We start from the raw sequence: 15,949 nt of genomic DNA on the forward strand, positions 1-15,949 counted from the left end.
TCTCTCTCTCTCTCTCTCTCTCTCTCTCTCTCTCTCTCTCTCTCTCTCTCTCTCTCTCTCTCTCTCTCTCTCTCTCTCTCAATTCAATTCAATTCAATTCAATTCAATTCAATTCAATTCAAGGGGCTTTATTGGCATGGGAAACATGTGTTAACATTGCCAAAGCAAGTGAGGTAGATAATATATTACATTTACATTTACATTTAAGTCATTTAGCAGACGCTCTTATCCAGAGCGACTTATATATATATATATATAAAGTGAATATATAAAGTGAAATAAACAATACAAATTAACAGTAAACATTACACATACAGAAGTTTCAAAACAATAAAGACAATCCAAATGTCATATTATATATATACAGTGTTGTAACAATGTACAAATGGTTAAAGGACACAAGATAAAATAAATAAGCATAAATATGGGTTGTATTTACAATGGTTGCCCTTTTCTCGTGGCAACAGGTCACAAATCTTGCTGCTGTGATCTCTCTCTTCTCTCTCTCTCTCTCTCTCTCTCTCTCTCTCTCTCTCTCTCCCTCTCTCTCTCTCTCTCTCTCTCTCTCTCTCCCTCTCTCTCTCTCTCTCTCTCTCTCTCTCTCTCTCTCTCTCTCTCTCTCTCTCTCTCTCTCTCTCTCTCTCTCTCTCTCTCTCTCTCTCTCTCTCTCTCTCTCAAAAGCTTGCAGCTGTCTTTCAAAGAGAGGAATTAGAACTAAGGACCAGCCTAGATAATGTTCCTCCTTTCTCTCTCCTCCTCTCTTTGATTCTCTCGGGTGCAGTCCTCTGTGTTTTCAATGACAAAGCCATATTAACAAGCAACACCATATTAACAAGCAACACCCTATAGGATATATATATATATGTCTCTTAGGACGGGAAGAAACTCTGCCCACATGCTGTCTATTCATTTTTGGTGACTTAACACATGGAAGTGAGGAGATGGGATAACTCTGTATAAATTCCCATCATCATTCCAGCTCCACTTCTGAAACAGAGAGAGTGCTGAATCTCCCTCCCTCTCTCCCTCTTTCTCCGTCTGCCTAACAGATGAGAGGGCGGTTGGTAGAGCTCTTCCCCTCCCCCTGAGAGGCCTGGTACCTGTTCGAAGATCCCTCTTTCCATCTCTCGTTCTCTCTCTCTCCACTCTCTTTCCGCCTCTTGTTCTCTCCCCTCTCTTTCCACCTCTTGTTCTGTCTCTCCCCTCTCTTTCCACCTCTTGTTCTCTCTCCCCTCTCGTTCTACCTCTTGTTCTCTCTCCCCTCTCTTTCCACCTCTTGTTCTCTCCCCCCTCTCTTTCCACCTCTTGTTCTCTCTCCCCTCTCTTTCCACCTCTTGTTCTGTATCTCCCCTCTCTTTCCACCTCTTGTTCTGTCTCTCCCCTCTCTTTCCACCTCTTGTTCTGTCTCTCCCCTCTCTTTCCACCTCTTGTTCTCTCTCCCATCTCTTTCTACCTCTTGTTCTGTCTCTCCCCTCTCTTTCCACCTCTTGTTATCTCTCCCCTCTCTTTCTACCTCTTGTTCTCTCTCCCCTCTCTTTCCACCTCTTGTTCTGTCTCTCCCCTCTCTTTCCACATCTTGTTCTGTCTCTCCCCTCTCTTTCCACCTCTTGTTCTCTCTCCCCTCTCTTTCTACCTCTTGTTCTGTCTCTCCCCTCTCTTTCCACCTCTTGTTATCTCTCCCCTCTCTTTCTACCTCTTGTTCTCTCTCCCCTCTCTTTCCACCTCTTGTTCTGTCTCTCCCCTCTCTTTCCACCTCTTGTTCTGTCTCTCCCCTCTCTTTCTACCTCTTGTTCTGTCTCTCCCGTCTCTTTCTACCTCTTGTTCTGTCTCTCCCCTCTCTTTCCACCTCTTGTTCTCTCTCCCATCTCTTTCTACCTCTTGTTCTGTCTCTCCCCTCTCTTTCCACCTCTTGTTCTGTCTCTCCCCTCTCTTTCTACCTCTTGTTCTGTCTCTCCCCTCTCTTTCTACCTCTTGTTCTGTCTCTCCCCTCTCTTTCCACCTCTTGTTCTCTCTCCCATCTCTTTCTATCTCTTGTTCTGTCTCTCCCCTCTCTTTCCACATCTTGTTCTGTCTCTCCCCTCTCTTTCCACCTCTTGTTCTGTCTCTCCCCTCTCTTTCTACCTCTTGTTCTGTCTCTCCCCTCTCTTTCCACCTCTTGTTCTGTCTCTCCCCTCTCTTTCCACATCTTGTTCTGTCTCTCCCCTCTCTTTCCACCTCTTGTTCTGTCTCTCCCCTCTCTTTCTACCTCTTGTTCTGTCTCTCCCCTCTCTTTCCACCTCTTGTTCTCTCTCCCCTCTCTTTCTACCTCTTGTTCTGTCTCTCCCCTCTCTTTCCACCTCTTGTTCTGTCTCTCCCCTCTCTTTCCACCTCTTGTTCTGTCTTTCCCTTCTCTTTCCACCTCTTGTTCTCTCTCCTCTCTCTTTCTACCTCTTGTTCTCTCTCCCCTCTCTTTCTACCCCTTGTTCTGTCTCTCCCCTCTCTTTCTCCCTCTGTCAGCTCTCTCTGGGTTCTGCTACTTTGAGGCAGACTATTCTCTATAGGTATGGCCACCATTCTCAATCCTTCTCTCTCGCTCCCTCAGCCCATCATGTCTTTCCTAACGTGCACTATGACCTTAGCAGTGACCCCCACTGGCCTTCCCCCACTGGCCTTCCCCCAGCCGTTTCACTTTGTAATGGAGAGAGAGAGAAACAAAATCCTTCTCTCTCCTTCCCAAACCAGACATTTCCTCTGCTCTGCCCTCTCCCCATACTTGTTGGTTATGGATTAGTGAATTGGATTAGTGTGGCATAGAAAGATTGTTAGTCTTCTCTCTCCCTCAGGTTCAGGAGTGGCTGAAAAATCGCAGGCTATGTGTCTCGGCTATGTGCTTAGGGTCGTTGTCCTGTTAGAAGGTGAACCTTTGCACCAGTCTGAGGTCCTGAGTGCTTTGTAGCAGGTTTTCATCAAGGATCTCTCTGCACTTTACTCCATTCATCTTTTCCCCAATCCTGATTAGTCTCCCAGTCCCCGATGCTGAAAACCATCCCCACAGCATGATGCTGCCATAACCATGCTTCACCGTAGGGATGGTGACAGGTTTCCTCCAGACGTGACACTTGGCATTCAGGCCAAAGAGTTCAATCTTGGTTTCAACAGACCATAGAATATTGTTTCTCATGGTCTGAGAGTCCTTAAGGTGCCTCCAAGCAGGCTGTCATGTGCCTTTCACTGAGGAGTGGCTTCCATCTGGCCACTCCACCATAAAGGCCTGATCGTTGGAGTGCTGCAGAGATGGTTGTCCTTCTGGAAGGTTCTTCTATCTCCACAGAGGAACTCTGGAGCTCCTTGAGAACCATTGGGTTCTTGGTCCCCTCCCTGACCAAGGTCCTTCTCCGCCAATTACTCAGTTTGGCCTGTTGGCCAGCCCTAGGTAGAGTCTTGGTGGTTTCAAACTTCTTCCATTTAAGAATGATGGAGGCCACTGTGTTCTTGGGGACATTCAATGATGCAGAAATTGTTTTTTTTACCGTTCTCCAGATCTGTGCCTCGATACAATCCTGTCTCAGAGCTCCACAGACAATTCCTTTGACCTCATGGCCTGATTTTTGTCTGACATGTACTGTCAACTGTGGGACCTTATATAGACAGGTGTGTGCCTTTCCAAATCATGTCCAATCAATTGAATTTATCACAGGTGGACTCCAATCAAGTCGAAGAAACATGTCAAGGATGATTAAAGGAAACAGGATACACCAGAGCTCAATTTCAAGTCTCACAGCAAATAATCTGAATTATTATGTACATTATGGGGTATTGTGTCTAGATTGACGATCAACATTTTTTATTTAATCATTTAAGAATAAGGCTCTAACGTAACACAATGTGAAAAAAGGGAAGGGGTCTGAATAATTTCTGAATGCACTGTAGACAAAGTTCTGTCTCATTATATTGGATTGCGCTCTCTGTCTCTCTATGTCTCTCTTTGTCTCTCTCTCTCGCTCCCTGTCTCTCCCCCTCTCTCCTCCCTCCCTCCCTCTCTCTCTTTCATTCTCCCCATCAGGCGGGCCACGGCATGTCTCCTTGCGGGACACCGTCAAAGGGGTAAATTGGATTGTGCTGTTCTGTGGTAATCTTTTGGGGGTGCTTACTGTCACCAGCCAACCCTGACTGACCAGACCTGGGGAAGGCAGAAGCGTGGGAAATGGGGTGGGAGTGGGTACGTGGGGTAGGCGGAGGAGGGAGAGTTGACGAGCTGGGTGGAGGCTCTCGTGTTTGAGGGAGGAGGCAGAAGGAGGGAGGGGAGGGGAGGGGAGGGGAGGGGGGAGGGGAGGGGAGGGGAGGAGGGGAGGGGAGGGGGGGGAGGGGAGGGGAGGGGAGGGGGATCACCGGCGCCGGGCTAAGCAGCACCTCTTCTCAGGCAGCAGTGGTTGCCGGTGCCAAAGCTGGGATTAAATGTTCAGGACATGGGCTTAGTCTTAGTGTTACATAAGGACTAAGGTGTTTCTCCAGAGGGTGTTAACATTGAGAGGCTCAGGGGGGAGGAGTAACTGCGCTGAAGCCACCAATGGAGAGAGGCATTGCGTTAGCTTTCAGGAGACGGAGTAGAGCTGCGTGGTGCTCCTCTATTGTCAGGGTCTGATTGAGGTATGCTGGCCTGTGTATGTGGACTGTCTGGTCCAGCGACGGTGGGTTTGTGCCCATAGGTGACGTTGTTGCCGGTGCTGTATGGTGAGGACCTGCCTTACAACAGGCCTGCAAACCCTCAGTCCAGCCTCTCTTAGCCTATTTCAGACAGTCTGAGCACTGATGGAGGGATTGTGCGTTCCTGGTGTAACTCGGGCATCCTGTACCTGTCAGGTGTGATGTTCAGATGTACCGATCCTGTGCAGGTGTTGTCTTAGGCATCTCACAGTACGGACATTGAAATTTATTTCCCTGGCCACATCTGCAGTCCTCAAGCCTCCTTGCAGCATGCCAAAGGCACGTTCACGCAGATGAGCAGGGATTCCGGGCATCTTTATTTTGGTGTTTTTCAAAGTCAGTAGAAAGGCCTCTTCAGTGTCCTAAGTTTTGTAAGCTATTATTGTCATGCCTAAGTTCTGTAAGCTGATAGTGTCTTAATGACCGTTCCACAGGTGCATGTTCATTAATTCTTTATGGTTCATTTAACAAGCATGGGAAACAGTGTTTAAACCCTTTACAATGAAGATCTGTGAAGTTATTTGGATTTTTACGAATTATCTTTGAAAGACAGGATCCTGAAAAAGGGTTGTTTTTCTTTGCTTAGTTTATATGTACATATATATACCTGTATATATATATATAGAGAGAGAGAGAGAGAGAAAAAGAGAGAGAGAGAGAAGAGAGAGAGAGAGAGAGAGAGAGAGAGAGAGAGAGAGAGAGAGAGAGAGAGAGAGAGAGAGAGAGAGAGAGAGAGACTCACGATGAACAAGTATAGTCAACATAATTTGAGTGGCATCATCTCTGAAGGCTGTGAGCCAGTAGTGAGGAAAGCCTAAATTAGATAGGTAACCACATTGGACTTGTACAAGCTTGATTATAAACAAAGTGTCAAATAGCCATGCCGTTCACGGACTCAATATATGAAACCTGAGCTACTGTCAACCTGGAGACAATTCGGAGACATCAAGCTACACCTAATAGGCTTGATTCCACTTGGCTCCATCTCCCAGGAGAGACTGAAGATAGAAGAGAGCCAACTAGTGGCATGCAGGAGTACAGGTGTTTTGAACCTGTGCTCTCCAATACTGAGAATAATTCTCACTTGTATTCCTAAAGCAAGTTCACATGGGTGTATACCTGACAAGACCTGTGTCTACCAGCCACGTCTATTACCAATGCCTTCCACTCAAGAAGCGTAGGGGTCGAATCTACAGCAGTGTGTAGTTGTTCACCATGGGGGTTGGGGTGCTTTCTCCTGCATCATGTCACTCAATAAACACATAGATTCAGGTTAGAGGAAGATGAAACGAGAAAGGAAAGATGTGTGTGTGTGTGTGTGTGTGTGTGTGTGTGTGTGTGTGTGTGTGTGTGTGTGTGTGTGTGTGTGTGTGTGTGTGTGTGTGTGTGTGTGTGTGTGTGTGTGTGTGTGTGTGTGTGTGTGTGTGTGTGTGTGTGTGTGTGTGTGTGTGTGTGTGTGTGTGTGTGTGAGAGAGAGAGAGAGAGATTGACATGTCTTTTGGTGAAGCATTGTCATCTTCCACATCAATGTCTGCGGCTCGCGCTGCCAGGTGCCGGAAATCTGGTTCAGAAAGGGTAGAAAAGAGAGAATGGGAAGGGGAGAAAAAAGCAGGCTAGATGGTTTTTAATGCGACGGCGCTGACAGCTCCCCTGCATTGCACTGAGCTTAAATAATGGGATGCTCATTTGCATAACGAGGAACGTTATCACCTCTACTGTCAAAATAAAACACAACAGTTCTTCTGCTCCTCCCTGAGATAGATTGGGTTGGCCTACTTTAGCACTCTGGAGAGAAGTACCAGAGATCTGGCTTACTCAAGCTCACACACGCATGCACACACTCTTTGGAAGTCAGCTATTTCACTCACACACACTATCGGTCCAGCTCAACCACACACACACACACACACACACACACACACACACACACACACACACACACACACACACACACACACACACACACACACACACACACACACACACACACACACACACACACACACACACACACACACACACACACACACACACACACACACATTGTGTCCAGCTGGTTTAAGTCCTAGTATAAATGTTCAAGACCAAATTTGTCGGGAATCAGCTCTATTGCCGTCATTTTAAAGGTCAAATCTATAGTGTTTCTGAACAAGGCAAGGCTAGGTTTCACTTCTGCATCCAAGCCAGTCTCCATGTCGGCCATTGTAGAACTGTGTTGGAGGTAGACGAGATTAGTCTTACCTTGCCGTCGTTCTGTAAACAAACTGCTGTTTTTCAGAAGAAAGAAAGTCTATTTCTTAGTCTGTAGATAACATTACACTGTGGGTGATTAGAGCATTTAAGTTAGCGGCACTTCCAAACTGTCAAACTCTCTGTGAATGAGACGAGATCCTGACAGCGCTGTCTCTGCTCATAGTTGGCACGGTAACGCAACAAACCTGATTTGCATGATATCGACAGTAAAAAACACAGCATTCCTTTCACAACATGTTGACAGATTAGTTGTATTTCTTCCCCCTCCCTTGTGGCAACGATGATGTGACTTTTCTCCCATCCATACCCCCCCACCCCCTCATTTTCTTTGTGCCATATTTCATGTCACTTAATGCTTATCCTCTATCCTTCTGTCTCCCTCTCTCTTTTTCTTTCTCTAATACAGGTACGGATGCTGGAATCTTTGAATTGATCGGAGCAAGTCAAGAGAAGAGAGAGAAGAGAGAGAAGAGAAAGCGTTTTGAGGAGAGGCAGAAGAAAGTATAAAGTTCTTTAGGGAGAGGAGAGAAGAAGAAGACGGGGACAATGGGGAGGAAAAAGATTCAGATCACGCGGATTATGGATGAACGCAACAGACAGGTAAGCCCCATGAAGAAGGAAGGATGGATGATGGAGGGGGGTGGAAATACCTTACTGTGGGCCTGGGAGAGATCATGGTAGGTGTGCTGACGGAAGTCATCAGGGAGTCTGGATGTGCCGGTGTCATGGTGGTGGCAGGAGGGTGTAGGTGGGATAGGAGGGTGATTGTTCTAGGTGCCCTGGAGGTTTACATGGAGGTAGTAGTACGCCTTGTTTTTCTTAAATGTAACATACACTGGTGGCACCCTATCACACCCTCTCACACCCTCTCACACCCTATCACACCCTCTCACACCCTCTCACACCCTATCACACCCTCTCACACCCTCTCACACCCTATCACACCCTCTCACACCCTATCACACCCTCTCACACCCTATCACACCCTCTCACACCCTATCACACCCTCTCACACCCTATCACACCCTCTCACACCCTCTCACACCCTCTCACACCCAATCACACCCTCTCACACCCTATCACACCCTCTCACACCCTCTCACACCCTATCACACCCTCTCACACCCTCCCCCATCTCTCACACCCTCTCACACCCTATCACACCCTCTCACACCCTATCACACCCTCTCACACCCTCTCACACCCTATCACACCCTCTCACACCCTCTCACACCCTCTCACACCATGCCACCCACTTTAGCTCATGGCAGTGGAATATTACTATGCAGGGTGGGTGGAGAAGGGAGGGGAAGGGTGGGAGAAAACACAAACAAACAACCAAACAGAGATGGAGGTTTCATGCACGCACCACACACCGCAGAGAGCGCCCTGGGATGGGTGGAGCTAAGAGAGCACTGAGAGGCCGACATGCTCCATCTGTCTCAGGGCTGGTTGCACTTTCTGTATCTTTCCTCTCAATGTACCTTTAAATCAGGCTCATGCTCAAATGTATTGAAAACACGTAGCCAACATAAGTAAGTAGAAAAACCCTATTCAATTATTTTTCAATTATTTGAATCAATGTTTATATTTCAAAAGAAGAGGCACATTTATTTGATGATCCCTTGTATAGGCAAAGGATTTACCATAAATATCACATTCAACCAGTTTACTTAATTTGTGGCCCTGTCTTCAATGATAAATTACAACAAAACATCAGCCACACAGCCCAGGAAATGGATGGAGACAGACCTGTCTCTCTCTCTGCCCTGCAGGCCCACAATCCATTACTTCCTGTGGCACCAGTGACCACCACCACTCTGTCAGCTCCCTGTCAGGCCAATTGGATCCATACCCTACTAATAAGCCCCCCTCCAATCACAGGTCACACACTCTCCCTTCCTCCTCAGTCTCCACCAATCTGTGAACCATTATCCCAGCATACTGTCATGACATTCAATGGTTCTTACATCTATCACACTAGAGTGGTTCAGACTCTCTTAGATCCTTCTACTTGTCATGTCTTTATTCTGTATTGGCTGACATTTAGCAGAGTACCTCACTGTCCCTTCTAGCCTCTGACAGTATGACATCTCAACATAAACACATAAACACTGGCTCTCTTCAACCTGCTGTTGTGACTTGACATAAAACGGTGCTAGAAATCGATTGGACTCCACTGAAGTGACTGTTGCAGCTGGGTGGTCTGAAAACACCTTGGTGAGAAATAGACAGAAGAAATACATGAAAGAGGAGGAGGGGAGTGGAGCTGTCGTGAAGTCCGTTATGTGCTACTTGACTCTCTGGGAGCTCTACAGTCGTTCCCAGACATCAGGTTTTTGGGGTCAGGGTATTGAAGTCAAAAGTAGGGGAGGGAGTGTGGGAGAGGTCCGGGAGTTTCAGAGGGGAAGGCTACCACATTGCACCAGCACCCACACCTCCTGTGCACTTTTATCTCAGCCTCCTCTCCCTCCCTACCCGTCACACCGCAGACCAGGCTCACCGGTCGCACCGGGCACTCCGGCTCCCGAGGATGGGGAGGGAAGAGAGGGAGACAGGAAGGACACCTGAGGGGAATCAATACCACAGATATCCGGGGTTCGTTTACAGAGAGAGAGGGAAGGGGGGAGGGCGGGAGAGAGAGGGGAAGAGGGGGAGAGAGGGAAGGAGTGAGAGAGGGAAGGAAGGCGCGAGAGGAGGGAGGGAGGGAGGGAGGGAGGGAGGGAGGGAGGGAGGGAGGAGGGAGGGAGAGGAGAGGAGAGGAGAGGAGAGGAGAGGAGAGGAGAGGAGAGGAGAGGAGAGGAGAGGAGGAGAGGAGAGGAGAGGAGAGGAGAGGAGAGCAAGTTATTTTAACAGTTTTTTGCTTTTTGCTTTTTGTTGTACATGGCAATGGAGGTAAAATGACATCAGTCGTCATGTCTGAGCCAAGCAAGAGGTGCACGAAGGAGGTTGGTGGCACCTTAATTGGGGAGAATGGGCTCGTGGTAACGTCTGGAACGGATTAGGAGGAATTGTATCAAATACCATTATAATACCATTATATTATCAAATACCACACATGGTTTCCATGTGTTTGATTCCATTCCATTAGCTCTATTCCAGCCATTATTATTATTATTATGACCACCTCCACTGGTGTACACAAAGGAGAACATCACAAGGAAGGAGACCTTTGGCACACAGAAACAAAGAAGATGTTGTGTTTTTATTTTGTCTAAATGGCAGCCTGAGCTTTGCATATTTTTACTTCTCCTTTGAGGAAACATCCTCATACTACAGCCAAATAAACATCAGAGGGGTCAGAGGGGTTACCTTTAGCCTCCACATTCTTTGCATGCTTCACAAGCTTCCATCTTGCCCTGAACCAAACTCAAAACTTAAAATCTACTTACAGTTCTCTGATATACAACCAATCCATACACATGAAGGAATAGATCAAATTACACTTGAATTAGTAGATTGGCAATCAGACTGGTGTGGCTGTCGACGTTTGACCTCTTATGTCGTACTTAATATGTTTGCTTTGTCAGCCCTATGTAGATATTACAAAAGCCTTTAACTCCTCATCCCTATTGATGTCCACTTCCCTGTTCTCCCTGCCCTCTGTTAAAGCTCTCTGCAGCCACCCTGCCACCCACGGGCTCCGCTGCCCACCGCGGTGCCATCATCGTGGGCACGTGGCCTCTGTCTCTCTGTGTGGCCACTTTGGCCTGCCACCCCCAGACCCTGAAACACTTCCCCAGAGCAGGGGCACCATGGTCAGGCCTCCCTGGCATTGACTGTCTGCCCAGAGCTCCGGACAGAGGGCAGCAGTGTGTGAGTCCTGGCTCCCGGCCCCCCACCACTCAGACCCTCTCCCAGCCCCGGGCACATGAAAGGGCCCCCTGTGCCATAAATGCACAGGCCGTAGACAGAGAGCAGACACACACACTCACACAAACACACACACACACACACACACACTTACACAGACATACACACACACACACAGATATCTATTGCAGGCATACATGCTCAAACATATTATACACTCAGACACATACTTAGACACACACATACATTTCTATTTAACACTCATATATATTTAATTAGACTGAGGTAAACACTTCTATCTCTCGTCTTGTCGTTAAGATCCAGGGTCCGCCATCATGGAGTCCAGCTAGTTGGGGCTAATTGAGGGTAATGCAGATTGACACGTCTGTCCAGCCAGTTCAGCCGTGTGTGTGTGCGTGTGTGTGAGAGAGACAGTGGGGGGGGGGGTGGGTTGTAAATGGGAAGAGCCCCTGTGGAGGGCTCAGAAGTTAAACATGGATGAAGTCATCAGTCACAGGAAGTAGAAATGTGCCCCCTCCCCATTTCTCTCCCCAGTCAGGACTCAAAAACACAACAATATATGTTTATCTTCAGCACGTGAGCTTATTTCTTTCTTATCAAGGAAACCATCCACACCACCGCAGAATGAAGAAACATGGTTCTTTCACTTACAACAATTCCGGCATGTCTCCAATCAACAGCGGTGGGGTGAGAAAGCTTGTGAGGGAAATTAACGGCAGGAAAATAATGAGGCCCTCAGGGTATCTCTTCACCCCTACACTTCTCCTCTCTTCCCCCATTTCCCACCTTTTCTCTTGTCCTTGATCGTTACCTCTGTGAGCCAAGCTCCTCTGTGTCAGTCTGCTCAACCCTCAGAGACCTCACCTAGAGATCGCTTGCAAAAACACCTCACCTTTCCTCCACTTTATGCCCTCTTTTGTCTTCTCATCTTCTTTAACCGCCTCTTTTCTTCGTCTCTTGTACTGCTACTCTCCTCTGTGTCCTCTTTTCTTCTTCTCTTGTACTGCTACTCTCCTCTGTGTCCTCTTTTCTTCTTCTCTTGTACTGCTACTCTCCTCTGTGTCCTCTTTTCTTCTTCTCTTGTATTGCTACTCTCCTCTGTGTCCTCTTTTCTTCTTCTCTTGTACTGCTACTCTCCTCTGTGTCCTCTTTTCTTCTTCTCTTGTACTGCTACTCTCCTCTGTGTCCTCTTTTCTTCTTCTCTTGTACTGCTACTCTCCTCTGTGTCCTCTTTTCTTCTTCTCTTGTACTGCTACTCTCCTCTGTGTCCTCTTTTCTTCTTCTCTTGTACTGCTACTCTCCTCTGTGTCCTCTTTTCTTCTTCTCTTGTACTGCTACTCTCCTCTGTGTCCTCTTTTCTTCTTCTCTTGTACTGCTACTCTCCTCTGTGTCCTCTTTTCTTCGTCTCTTGTACTGCTACTCTCCTCTGTGTCCTCTTTTCTTCTTCTCTTGTACTGCTACTCTCCTCTGTGTCCTCTTTTCTTCTTCTCTTGTACTGCTACTCTCCTCTGTGTCCTCTTTTCTTCTTCTCTTGTACTGCTACTCTCCTCTGTGTCCTCTTTTCTTCTTCTCTTGTACTGCTACTCTCCTCTGTGTCCTCTTTTCTTCTTCTCTTGTACTGCTACTCTCCTCTGTGTCCTCTTTTCTTCTTCTCTTGTACTGCTTCTCTCCTCTGTGTCCTCTTTTCTTCTTCTCTTGTACTGCTACTCTCCTCTGTGTCCTCTTTTCTTCTTCTCTTGTACTGCTACTCTCCTCTGTGTCCTCTTTTCTTCTTCTCTTGTCTTGCTACTCTGCTCTGTGTCCTCTTTTCTTCTTCTCTTGTACTGCTACTCTCCTCTGTGTCCTCTTTTCTTCTTCTCTTGTACTGCTACTCTCCTCTGTGTCCTCTTTTCTTCTTCTCTTGTACTGCTACTCTCCTCTGTGTCCTCTTTTCTTCTTCTCTTGTACTGCTACTCTCCTCTGTGTCCTCTTTTCTTCTTCTCTTGTACTGCTACTCTCCTCTGTGTCCTCTTTTCATCTTCTCTTGTATTACTACTGTCCTCTGTGTCCTCTTTTCTTCTTCTCTTGTACTGCTACTCTCCTCTGTGTCCTCTTTTCTTCTTCTCTTGTACTGCTACTCTCCTCTGTGTCCTCTTTTCTTCTTCTCTTGTACTGCTACTCTCCTCTGTGTCCTCTTTTCATCTTCTCTTGTATTGCTACTGTCCTCTGTGTCCTCTTTTCTTCTTCTCTTGTACTGCTACTCTCCTATGTGTCCTCTTTTCTTCTTCTTTTGTACTGCTACTCTCCTCTGTGTCCTCTTTTCTTCTTCTCTTGTACTGCTACTCTCCTCTGTGTCCTCTTTTCTTCTTCTCTTGTATTGCTACTCTCCTCTGTGTCCTCTTTTCTTCTTCTCTTGTACTGCTACTCTCCTCTGTGTCCTCTTTTCTTCTTCTCTTGTACTGCTACTCTCCTCTGTGTCCTCTTTTCTTCTTCTCTTGTACTGCTACTCTCGTCTGTGTCCTCTTTTCTTCTTCTCTTGTACTGCTACTCTCCTCTGTGTCCTCTTTTCTTCTTCTCTTGTATTGCTACTGTCCTCTGTGTCCTCTTTTCTTCTTCTCTTGTACTGCTACTCTCCTCTGTGTCCTCTTTTCTTCTTCTCTTGTACTGCTACTCTCCTCTGTGTCCTCTTTTCTTCTTCTCTTGTACTGCTACTCTCCTCTGTGTCCTCTTTTCTTCTTCTCTTGTATTGCTACTCTCCTCTGTGTCCTCTTTTCTTCTTCTCTTGTATTGCAACTCTCCTCTGTGTCCTCTTTTCTTCTTCTCTTGTACTGCTACTCTCCTCTGTGTCCTCTTTTCTTCTTCTCTTTTACTGCTACTCTCCTCTGTGTCCTCTTTTCTTCTTCTCTTGTACTGCTACTCTCCTCTGTGTCCTCTTTTCTTCTTCTCTTGTATTGCTACTCTCCTCTGTGTCCTCTTTTCTTATTCTCTTGTACTGCTACTCTCCTCTGTGTCCTCTTTTCTTCTTCTCTTGTATTGCTACTCTCCTCTGTGTCCTCTTTTCTTCTTCTCTTGTACTGCTACTCTCCTCTGTGTCCTCTTTTCTTCTTCTCTTGTACTGCTACTCTCCTCTGTGTCCTCTTTTCTTCTTCTCTTGTACTGCTACTCTCCTCTGTGTCCTCTTTTCTTCTTCTCTTGTACTGCTACTCTCCTCTGTGTCCTCTTTTCTTCTTCTCTTGTACTGCTACTCTCCTCTGTGTCCTCTTTTCTTCTTCTCTTGTATTGCTACTCTCCTCTGTGTCCTCTTTTCTTCTTCTCTTGTATTGCTACTCTCCTCTGTGTCCTCTTTTCTTCTTATCTTGTACTGCTACTCTCCTCTGTGTCCTCTTTTCTTCTTATCTTGTACTGCTTCTCTCCTCTGTGTCCTCTTTTCTTCTTCTCTTGTACTGCTACTCTCCTCTGTGTCCTCTTTTCATCTTCTCTTGTATTGCTACTGTCCTCTGTGTCCTCTTTTCTTCTTCTCTTCTACTGCTACTCTCCTCTGTGTCCTCTTTTCTTCTTCTCTTGTACTGCTACTCTCCTCTGTGTCCTCTTTTCTTCTTTTCTTGTACTGCTACTCTCCTCTGTGTCCTCTTTTCTTCTTCTCTTGTATTGCTACTCTCCTCTGTGTCCTCTTTTCTTCTTCTCTTGTACTGCTACTCTCCTCTGTGTCCTCTTTTCTTCTTCTCTTGTACTGCTACTCTCCTCTGTGTCCTCTTTTCTTCTTCTCTTGTACTGCTACTCTCCTCTGTGTCCTCTTTTCTTCTTCTCTTGTACTGCTACTCTCCTCTGTGTCCTCTTTTCTTCTTCTCTTGTATTGCTACTGTCCTCTGTGTCCTCTTTTCTTCTTCTCTTGTACTGCTACTCTCCTCTGTGTCCTCTTTTCTTCTTCTCTTGTACTGCTACTCTCCTATGTGTCCTCTTTTCTTCTTCTCTTGTACTGCTACTCTCCTCTGTGTCCTCTTTTCTTCTTCTCTTGTATTGCTACTCTCCTCTGTGTCCTCTTTTCTTCTTCTCTTGTATTGCTACTCTCCTCTGTGTCCTCTTTTCTTCTTCTCTTGTACTGCTACTCTCCTCTGTGTCCTCTTTTCTTCTTCTCTTGTATTGCTACTCTCCTCTGTGTCCTCTTTTCTTCTTCTCTTGTACTGCTACTCTCCTCTGTGTCCTCTTTTCTTCTTCTCTTGTATTGCTACTCTCCTCTGTGTCCTCTTTTCTTATTCTCTTGTACTGCTACTCTCCTCTGTGTCCTCTTTTCTTCTTCTCTTGTATTGCTACTCTCCTCTGTGTCCTCTTTTCTTCTTCTCTTGTACTGCTACTCTCCTCTGTGTCCTCTTTTCTTCTTCTCTTGTACTGCTACTCTCCTCTGTGTCCTCTTTTCTTCTTCTCTTGTACTGCTACTCTCCTCTGTGTCCTCTTTTCTTCTTCTCTTGTACTGCTACTCTCCTCTGTGTCCTCTTTTCTTCTTCTCTTGTACTGCTACTCTCCTCTGTGTCCTCTTTTCTTCTTCTCTTGTATTGCTACTCTCCTCTGTGTCCTCTTTTCTTCTTCTCTTGTATTGCTACTCTCCTCTGTGTCCTCTTTTCTTCTTCTCTTGTACTGCTACTCTCCTCTGTGTCCTCTTTTCTTCGTCTCTTGTACTGCTACTCTCCTCTGTGTCCTCTTTTCTTCTTCTCTTGTACTGCTACTCTCCTCTGTGTCCTCTTTTCTTCTTCTCTTGTATTGCTACTCTCCTCTGTGTCCTCTTTTCTTCTTATCTTGTACTGCTACTCTCCTCTGTGTCCTCTTTTCTTCTTATCTTGTACTGCTTCTCTCCTCTGTGTCCTCTTTTCTTCTTCTCTTGTACTGCTACTCTCCTCTGTGACCTCTTTTCTTCTTCTCTTGTACTGCTACTCTCCTCTGTGTCCTCTTTTCTTCTTCTCTTGTACTGCTACTCTCCTCTGTGACCTCTTTTCTTCTTCTCTTGTACTGCTACTCTCCTCTGTGTCCTCTTTTCGTCTTATCTTGTACTGCTACTCTCCTCTTTGTCCTCTTTTCGTGCATTTTCGTTTCCTATGAAAGTGGCAGTAAAAAATATACTTTTTGGTGTCTCTTTTTCCTTCTTTATCTTTCAACTGTGCAACAAGACATTTTCATCCTCACAAATGAAAATAAAAAGTAATTTTGT

General features: G+C 46.3%; 1 protein-coding gene across 7 annotated transcripts in view; it reads left to right on the forward strand.

Moving 5' to 3' along the window:
• The window catches only part of LOC124034586 (myocyte-specific enhancer factor 2C-like), a 137,100-nt gene that overhangs the window by 65,161 nt on the left and 55,990 nt on the right, over positions 1–15,949 (forward strand). For all 7 annotated transcript variants that reach the window (XM_046347982.1, XM_046347980.1, XM_046347981.1 and 4 more), the window contains exon 2: positions 7,343–7,536. In XM_046347982.1, coding sequence (XP_046203938.1) covers positions 7,483–7,536 — 54 coding nt within the window. In that variant the 5' untranslated portion in view covers positions 7,343–7,482. The remainder of the gene's footprint in view (positions 1–7,342; positions 7,537–15,949) is intronic.

This window comes from Oncorhynchus gorbuscha, linkage group LG04 (genome assembly GCF_021184085.1).
Source record: "Oncorhynchus gorbuscha isolate QuinsamMale2020 ecotype Even-year linkage group LG04, OgorEven_v1.0, whole genome shotgun sequence".
Taxonomy (NCBI): domain Eukaryota; kingdom Metazoa; phylum Chordata; class Actinopteri; order Salmoniformes; family Salmonidae; genus Oncorhynchus; species Oncorhynchus gorbuscha.